Here is a 9653-nt window from a genome sequence, read left to right as displayed (position 1 = left end):
CTCCTCCCGCCATCTGTAGGCGGTGGGGCTGGGAGGGATCCGTGCCGTGGAGTAGACACGGCTGGCGCTTCCTAATGGGGGGAGGGGGGATGAAGCGCCTGGAATGCGCCGCCGTCCGTGCCTGTGTCAAGGAGATGAACTTCTGGAAGGGAAACTCGTGAGGATGTGCTAAAAAACCTCCGGCGCAGCGCTGTGGAGACAGGCCCGGGTCTCTAGCCCGAGTTCCTGGGAGTTGCTTGTCTCTTGTGACGGGTGTCATGAAAGGGCAACGCGTGTGCCGCTTTCGTCTTCTCACTGAGTATTTTCTGTTTGCAGCCAGCAGCATTCTGGGTGTTGAAAGCGCCAGGGAGCCCATCACCTTAGTACTGGCAGAAGATGGCACTATTGTGGATGATGAGGACTACTTCTTGTGTCTGCCCTCTAACACCGCGTTTGTGGCGCTGGCCAAGAATGAGAGATGGTCCGGCAAAAGCTTAGGTACTCCGTGGATGAGGCAGCGTGGAAGGGGAGGGCTTGGAATACGCTTGGTGAAACTAGGCTGGCTCAGGGGGGTCGGGAATGACCCCTGGCTCTTGTGTCAGACAGCGGAACAGCCTGGCTCTCCGAGTCTGCCGATGAAGTGGACAGCGCTGCAGAGAAGTGGAAGCAGCTGGCCAGGCAACTGAAGGATGACCTGTCTAATATCATCTTGATGTCCGAAGAAGACCTCCAGGTACAGTGGGGAAACCTCTCATTGCTGTCCTTGGCTCTGCCTGTCATCCATTTATCTCAGGAGATGGCAGAGAACAGAATATGTAAATGTGATTTCGGGCTTAATTCAGCTGGCTGTGGTGCTACAGCCAAATTTCTCCTTGGGAGGAAAAACTCAGAGGTGCCTGAGGAGGATGCTCTTAATCACCTTATTGTCCCTCACAGCATGTCTTTCCAGTCTGGCAGTGGGAGGGCAAAAAGTCAAGATTTGGCTAAAGGGCACCTGAGTAGGGCTCATTTTTTAAATCCAGACACCTCTGTGATGTATGAAAAGGGAGGGCTGAGCAGCATGCCAACTCTCTCTGCTCCAGAGGGGTTCGAAGAGCTGCTGTCATTCGACTTCTTCCTGGGGAGGCACTGGGACAGGTTGCCCAGAGAAGCTGTGGATGCCCCATCCCTGGAAGTGTCCAAGGCCAGGCTGGATGAGGCTTGGAGCAACCTGGTCTAGTGGAAGGTGTCCCTGCCCATGGCAGGGGGTTGGAACTGGATGATCTTTAAGGTCCCTTCCAGCCCAAACCGTTCTATGAGTGTATCTGACTGCCTAAGACCTTCCATGTTGGTGAGGCATGGTGATAACTCTCTCTTGTTCTCCTCCAGTGTGCAGCTTCCCACGGGCCAGGCTTTCCTTTGCGTATTCCCATGCAGGCACAAGAAGTGGGACTTTGATTGCCAGAAGTTGTCACAATTTCTATTAAAAATGCACGATTCCACAATTTCCTGGGCGCCTTTTGGTAAAGAATGCTGGTTGACCGAGTGCCCCCACAGCCTCTCCTAACTAGGCTGACTTGCTGTGACGAGAACCCTTGTGAGACAAGCTGGGTTTCACGAAGGTGGACATTCAGGAAGCTTGCTGTTTGTACTGTAACCAGTGTCATGGACTGAGTTACTCGATCAGTCCATGTAACAGCAGCACTCTCGTTTTAAGGTGCTTATTGATGTACCGCGTTCAGACCTGGCAGAAGAACTTGCTCAGAGTCAACCCAAAATCCAGATATTGCAGGACACCCTACAGCAGGTGCTGGACAGACGAGAAGAGCAACGGCAGTCAAGACAGCTCCTGGAACTCTACCTAGAGGCCTTGAAAAAGGAAGACAGTATCTTAAGCAAAGTAGCAGGTAGGGAGCATTAGGATGCTAGAGGAGCTTTTCAGAGATGCCTGAAATAGCTGAGTGGTGTAAATAAGGCCGAGTGAAGGGCTGGAGTGAGCCACTTGCTTAGCAGCTGTTCCTGTGGTGCAGGTAACAGCTGGTACAGTGTAAGAATTCTGTTACAGAGGTGTCCAGGAACCCTCTCGCTGTTGTGTCATGTTTCTCCTAAGGCCTGGAAGTAGACTGCTGGGGGAAAAGCTTAAATCACCTAGTCATCCTTAGAGTTACGGATTTCTTAGGTTGGAGGATGCACCGAGATAGAACGCGTAGTTTATTAATCTCAAAGCCATCAGGCCACTTTTCCCATCCTGGACGTGTCATGGGCTGTAACGATTCTTCTACTTTTCAGAATCTGAGTCTGTTCCAAGAAAGGAGATGGATGTGGTTGACACAGGTACCAGCAGCACAGGCACTTCAGCCAAAACAGCGCTCAGTGACCACGTCCTTGCTGCTCTGAGAGAGAAACCTGCCCCAGAGCTCTGCTTGGACAGTCAGGATCTAGAGGTGGGTGAGACTGACATAACCACAGTCTGGCAAATCTCTCCCTTCGGAGAGAGAGGTTACAGGGGGGAACTGTCCTTGCTTCTGGAGGCTCTGATGTCAGTATATCTCAGTCTCAAAGTGGTGAGATTTCACCTATTTCTCTTCCTCAGTAACACTACCCCCTGCTCGGAGCTCCTCCGTTAGAGCCAGTTGACACTGTTCCCAATACTCTAGTCTGTCCTCTGAAAGGCCACAGAGTAAGTTTGGGGTTGATCTCTGCCAAATCAGTCAGCCAGTGCTTCGGCTCTACCAGCACATTTTTTTTTTGTATGCAGATGCGGCTAGCTGTATTTCTTTTATACATCCAAAATCAAAATTAAAGCCTCCTTTATTTTGGAAAACGATGTAAATAAACCCACAGCATGGAAGGAAAGTCTGGGTAAAGTTTAACCCTTAGAAAGTGTGTTCTTTCCAATGCTAAGAACTTCTCTTGCTTTTCCCTGCTGTAGACACCAAGTAACTGTTTTCTGTCCCTCTGAACATCTGAATGTAGCTTCAGGCTCCTACGCTAGCCCACGGGGTAGACTCTGAAAGGTGGGAACATCTTCGTTACCAAATTGCCAGTATTACGCAGGTGTCTTATTACTGCTGTTCTGAGCGTGGGCAGAGGGGTGAGTGGTGGAGGAGCGTCGGTAGAAGAGACTGCTAGAAATCTCTCTTGCTGCAGCTGGTCTTGAAAGAAGACGCAGAAGCGCTGGCCTCGGCTCTGAGATGGGACAAGCAGAAAGCCGAAGCTCTGCAGCAAGCGTGTGATCAGGAGCTCTGCAGGCGTCTAGAGCAAGTGCAGACGTTGCAGTCCCTAAGGAGCACATCAAAAGGCAAGAAAACGCTACCCTGGGGAGACTGGCCTAGTTCAAAACGCAAAAAATAAGACTGTAGTGCTGCTGCCAATTTTGCTGTTGGTTTGGGTTGGTTTGCATTAGAAACGATACAAGCAAAGATACATCCTGGGAGCCATGGTTTGCTGGTCATTCCGTGGTCGGACTACAGACAGCTAAAATCTGGACATTGTCCTGAGGCTTAAACTCCTGTGATGATTCAGATCATGTAACCAAAGGGATTTTGACTTTTGCAGAATACTGGAACAATGGTATTGCTAAGCACAGCATGTCAGGGTTCAGCTTTGAATACCTGCTTGGGAGCCAGAAGCTCCCATCTGATAATAATGGATCTAGCTTCCGGAGCCCCAGGCTCTTGGCATACTTTGTCCCCCCACCGTTTTCAGTGTCAAGGATGGAAGACCTCTGGAAGACACTTGGAGTCACTGTTAATGAACGGGGCAGAGGGGTTACCAGCTGCTCGCTGGCTTTAAGCTCCAGCCTGGGATCTAGGAACTTGAATTTTCATGCTAATTTCATCAGTTAAAGTAAATTCAAAGTCCTTTAAGTGCTGTGATTTTCGGTAAGGAACTTGTGCCTCTTGGGTGCGGTGTAAGTTCTTATAAAACACAGCGAAGGTGGAAATACTTGCTCTGTGGGGCAGAAGAGTTGTATTTGGCCTGTCTGTATCACTGTCCTAATCATTAGTGTACTATCATGACGCTTTTGTATTAACTGGCTTACTTTTAAACTTGTTCAAAGTCAGTTTTTCTAATACCATTAAAACCTTTTTACCTTACTGTTGGGATAGTTGTGATCTTCCCAGTTGTGATTGAAGAATGTGCTGATAAGTACAGGGTTACCTTAAGGACAGAGGAAGAAGAAATGAAATACAGGAGCACTCTGTATTAACCTGTCCGAAGTGTTTAGGTGGAGTGCATGTTTATACCGGTGACGCCGCACCGGAACTCCCACCTGGCACAACCTGCTCTCTCGTGGGAACAGAAGATGGGTATGGAAAAGTGAGCTGAAACTTCTGAGAGGGTTTTAGGAGGTACAGAGGTTTTCTAGTATCACGCAAACCCTTTGATGTAACGAACCTTAAATGGTACAGGGTGCCAACTGCTGAGTATTCCTACAGCAGGCATTCAGGTGAACCACTGTGTGCTGACATTCCAGCTGAATTATGGCACAGTCGGAGTTAGTGTAACTAACAGGCGGGTGCCTTTCAGCAGCTGAGCAAAAACCCTTAGGGTACCTTCAGATGAAGCTACCCTTATAGGAAGTGACTGGACGGCATGGGGAAGCTTTTTGGTCAGTCTGTGCTCAGTCAAGTAATTGTTTCTTAGAATATCCACTTCTGGTTTGTAACACCATAGGGCACAGCAGGTAAAAAGGTTTCCTGCTGCTTGAAATTGCGAAAAGCTTTTTGTGTTCCAGTCTTTCTGAAACGGCATGTATGGCGGCGCATTAACAGAATTTTGGTGGTACTCAATGTGAATTACAGTGGCTGCCAAGCAGAGCAGCTGTCAGCAGGCTTTCTGGGAGCTTGCATGTTAGTTTGCAATTACCGCTCACTCCTTTATAAACCAGCTTTTCACTCTTGCTCAAACCTGCAATGCTTTTGATTTTTTCAAGCTCAACTTGGCAACTTCTATTCCTCAAGCTGGACGAGAGGAAAGAAGGGCTGTTTCTGTGTTATCTGTGGCTGTTTCACATCAACTGAAAATACTAGATGATAGCATAATTATTTCAATCCTGTATTAGGAATGTTTAACTCACTGTCACAGCTAGCAAAATGCCACGAAGCCACTCGCACAGATTCCCCCTCCCCTCCTCCAGCAGAGGGGAAGAATTGGAGGGAAAAGGACAAGGAAGCTTGTAAAACTGAGATAAGAACTATTTACTAATCCAATCTAAATTAATATATACAAATTCTACTAATAATAAATAATTAAAACAATAGGAAATAAAACATATGATGTTTTATGCAATATGATACAATTATGATACAGTTGCTCACCACCCACTGACCACTGCACCACCAGGTGCTGAGTAGTGAGGGTGCGAGACAGAGAGCTGCAGCCTGAGAGCCGGAGCCCGAGAGCGATCGCAGGCCGAGAGCCGCAGCCCAAGGGCCAGCACCCAAGCACTGGTGCAACAGATTCTGAACGAACCCTGTCAGCGATAGCACGACTGGGAGAACTAAACAAACTCACCAACTCCCTCCCGAACGAGTCAGCACAGGAGTTACCAAAGCAGCTAATGCAGGAGTCAGGGAGAGGGTCAGCAAGTGTACAGGAGTGAACGAGAGAGAGTAAGGGAGAGAGTGATGGCTCCCAGACCCCCTCCTCGCCTCTGTCCCAAGCATGACGTACTATGGAATTAAATACTTCCTTCATAGGAAGGAAGGTATTTAAAAGTTTCAGGGTGTAAAATTTCCTATACAGATCCAGATTCATGCCATTCCTATTGTCTCCTACACTGCAGCACTTTGATTTTACTTGATCAATATTGGATAGTTACACCCTACAAAAGGCATGGGGTTTTTTCTTCCTCTCCACTACTGTTTCATAGCTCAAATACAGAGCAAGAATAAAAGGCAGCACATGTAAGGAACCCAGAGCATTACTCTTTTCCGACTGTGTCGTGTACGGCTGAGTGACTCCAGTCAGAAAGCGTGGTATTCTTTCAAGAGGATTTTAAACAAGGAGCAAGGCAACACCTAAATTCTCCAGGGTGATGAAAAATACTGTGTCATCTGGTACCTTCTTTGTCCTGGGGTGGTGTTTAAGGTAGGAGCCTTACTAAAATGAGAACCTGGTGATCTTAAACTTGGGTTTGGGGAAGTGCCCCGAGGTGCATCCTCAGGAAGGAACACATGGCTTCAAGGAAGAGCTGGTCTCACAAATCAAGGGCTGAGCAAGACAAACAGTGTTCAAGACTTTCCTGCTGCATATTTTAGACTACCCTTGGCAAGCTTTTTGGGTTTTCTGGGAAAGTTTGTATCCCCCCCGGTAGCTGAAACAGCGCAAGACAAACAGTGTTCAAGACTTTCCTGCTGCATATTTTAGACTACCCTTGGCAAGCTTTTTAAGTTTGTATCCCCCCCGGTAGTTGAAACAGCCTTCTCATTTCCCTTGGCTGTATCTGTTTCAATTCCTGCCGTCTTTGAACCTGCTGCTTTTGAACCAACAGCAGCGGCTGCCAGGACAGCAGAGGGCAATGGCGATGCACTGCTGAGTGCCACCGCAGCACAGCCGAAGATAGAAACGCCACGCAACTTCCTGAATGAAGCTTGTACACCAGCGGGATCACGGGAAAATGGCACAAAACATCTTCTAAATGGCAAGACAACAAGCGAGAGAGATGGCTATTTAGACCAAAAAAATAATCCATTCGAAATACCCAAGCAAAAGCATCAAAAACAGAAGTAAGGAGGAATCATAGAATCATAGAATGGTTTGGGTTGGAAGGGACCTTAAAGATCACCCAGTTCCAACCCCCCTGCCATGGGCAGGGACACCTTCCACTAGACCAGGTTGCCAGGAAGTTAATTACCGGGAGAAACTAAGTAGCAGCACAGAGGCATTGCAGGTACTGAAGCATGGTGGTCAGTAAGAATGTTCTGCTTTAAACTTTATTTAAAGGATTTTCTCTTTAGTAACAGTAAAATACCTTCTTGTGAGCACTTAAGGCATTTTGGCTGTAAGCTTTACTGAGTTCCTTTCATTTCTGGAACAAAAAAGCCCAACTACTTATGTTCACCCAAAAACTCATTACTGTTGCTAACCTTCAAGAGGAATCCCTCGTAGGCTAACTTCGGTTCCGTGGGGATAACAGGAGAAAATGTCCAGGGGCATGACTTGAAAGGCACGTCACGCCATATTGGAATCTTCACTGTCAGTCACAGCTGCTTCTTGTTCCCCCGAAGCTCTCCGTCCCTTAACTGCACCAGACTTCTTTTTCTTTTTCACCTTTTGCTCCATGTTACTTGATGTGATCTCTTCACTCTTCTGGGTGATATACTTTAGCTGAGAACAGTAAACTAATCAGTCATCTACAGAGAAACTTCATTTCTTCATGAGAAATTAGAAATGTTTAAGAGAAAGTAACCGGACAAATTATTACAAAAAAGACAACAGACACCCCAAAAAGGCTGTCAAACATCAACCAGTTTTAAGTCTTACACAAGCCCTCAGTCTAAGCTGGTTATCCTCAGATACTGAAACGCCCTGGCAAGACGAGGATTTTTAAGTGTGTTTTACACCCATTTCCAGAACCAGGACAGCACCATCAGCAGTTACTCAGAGTTGTAGTTTGCCAAGGCACGATCCGAGTACAGAAACACTGCAAGATGCCTCTGCACCCACCTGACATAGTACAGGACAGCTAGGAACACAAAATTCAGCTCCAGCGTTTACTATACCCTCTCGGGCGAGTTCACCTTGTGTATTTCAAATCACACATGGAAGGAAAAAAGCCCTCACGTGAAATTATTCTTCATGGAAGCATTTACAGGGACGTCTTAACATGCTAGTGAACAGATCAGCACATGAGAGAGACAGTAATGTGGATCATTCCCTTATGAATGTTAGGAGACTTAGCACTTCAGGGTGGACTCAAGCTATTCCTGACCTTAGGCTAAAACCAAGAAATGCCACATCAGGAAAAAAACAGTGATTTGGCTAAACCCAAGAAATGCAACATCAGGAAAAAAACCCAGTGATTTACTTTCAAGATGGACAATGCTGTAACGTGTCTGTTTACTGTACTTTTGTACTTGGAACCGCAGCAGTCTTCTTGCAACCAGAACACTGCTGCTTGAACTGCCATCAGATTTGTGTTCCCACAGTGAGGCACAGTGCCATGAAGCAAAACAAGATGAAAATGTAAAAACAATCACTGGATTGTGCCCACCCGTCGTCTGTAAGCCAGGGAAACTGCTTAACCAACAGTAGCTTCATCATCTATAACCTTCATTCAAGTGCTCTTAGGCGTTAACCAATTGGATTTAAGAATACTGTGAGACAGAAAATGCAGTGCCTCTCACCAAAGAATTGCTCCTTCTAGCCAAAAGCTTCACATCTTCTGTCGTGACTGTGCTTCGTTTCGCATGTCTGCATGAAATTAAAAATACCCCATAATGCGTTTGCCAGCATTGGTTGCAGGAGGGCACACAGCATCTAACTCTGCACACTAACTAGAACGACTTAACAGGGACCCAGTAAACCAAACACGCCTGTCTTTTCCAACCAGAATACACAAAAACCTATTTCACAAGTTTGTACATCTAAATTCCCACGCTTCTTGTGTAAAACCAGTAGAATTCAGCACCCAGAACTTCAAGCACCACCGTTCCGATCCCCTCTGACTTGCCAGCAGGTCACTGTGCTAAGTTCTGACTCCTTAGAACATTCCCTCACCTCTCTGGAGCAACCAGATGGATCACAGCCATGCTAGTAAGCATCTGTCAGTCCCGAATCATCCAGTACCGCTACATATGAACACACTGGCACTTACACGTGGCCATTAACCTAAATAATGAGCTTCCAAGATCAGGAAGAACCCACAGGGGAAGACCTATATCCTAACTTCACAGCCACTACTTAATCAGCCAACAGAACCCTCTAAAAACTGAATTACGAGGCATATTTTAAAGATTATCTAGTTACTAGAGCTGAATGCAAAGAAAGCCCTTCCAACAGTCAAGGGTACCAGTACCTACCTTGCAAACATTTCGAGGTCTTTTGCAAAGGTCTCTGGAGAAAACACAAAGACGTATTTTAAAACGCTGAGTAGGAAGAGACACACGGTGTAACGGTACACACCGAGGTGTAACTGCAAATTACCCAGGTTAATCACGAGAGGTAACCGCAACCTGTTACTACGTGCCCACCCTCTGCGCAGGCAGGTGGCCCACGCAGTGTTTCCATGTATTTTTAAGTGCTTTTTCCAGGTCTGAAAAACAGAATCGCTATTTCTTGTGGTTTCAAAAATGCAATGCAAAGAACAACACATCCACCATACTTAGTTGCTATTTTTTTTTTTTTAAAAGCATCGTTTCGCCAGCCATGGCTCTTGCACAAGTAAGGAAACACGCAAAGGGCCATACCGCACTGCCGGAAGGTCATCTCCGCGATGGCTGCGATGGTCGGTTTGCTGAACTGAGTGCCTCGCTCTCCCGCCACGTCCTGACACAGGCAGCCGACCGTGTAGTGAACCGCAGCCTTCAGCCTCTGAAAGGATCCAGGGCACAGCCCGTCAGTTCTCTGCAGGCGGACACACTCCTCCTTCCGCCAAGCGCCAACACCGTGTCAAAGGACGCAGCATTAGCGATCGTTACCAGGCCCCAACGCCCGCCACAGGCCGTTTGGCGCTCGGTGCCTCAGAC

General features: G+C 47.2%; 2 protein-coding genes across 2 annotated transcripts; one reads left to right on the top strand and one right to left on the bottom strand.

Annotated features, from left to right (window-relative positions):
• Window positions 1-315: 315 nt before the first annotated feature.
• DFFA (DNA fragmentation factor, 45kDa, alpha polypeptide) lies at window positions 316-3312 on the top strand (the record flags this gene model as incomplete). Its single annotated transcript, XM_010158387.1, has 5 exons — window positions 316-477; window positions 582-712; window positions 1676-1865; window positions 2248-2402; window positions 3109-3312. Coding segments are annotated over 5 exons (842 nt in total), but the record flags the coding sequence as incomplete, so codon positions are not given.
• A 3825-nt stretch (window positions 3313-7137) lies between these two features.
• On the bottom strand, window positions 7138-9552 carry LOC104503793 (centromere protein S-like; the record flags this gene model as incomplete). The annotated part of the gene is made up of 4 exons (XM_010158385.1): window positions 7138-7293; window positions 8313-8379; window positions 8988-9021; window positions 9375-9552. Coding segments are annotated over 4 exons (435 nt in total), but the record flags the coding sequence as incomplete, so codon positions are not given.
• Window positions 9553-9653: the final 101 nt, after the last annotated feature.

The sequence above is a fragment of the Eurypyga helias genome, unplaced genomic scaffold, assembly GCF_000690775.1.
Source record: "Eurypyga helias isolate BGI_N326 unplaced genomic scaffold, ASM69077v1 scaffold14669, whole genome shotgun sequence".
Lineage (NCBI taxonomy): Eukaryota > Metazoa > Chordata > Aves > Eurypygiformes > Eurypygidae > Eurypyga > Eurypyga helias.
Note: the sequence above shows the minus strand (reverse complement) of the source record. Positions and strands in the feature narration are given on the sequence as shown.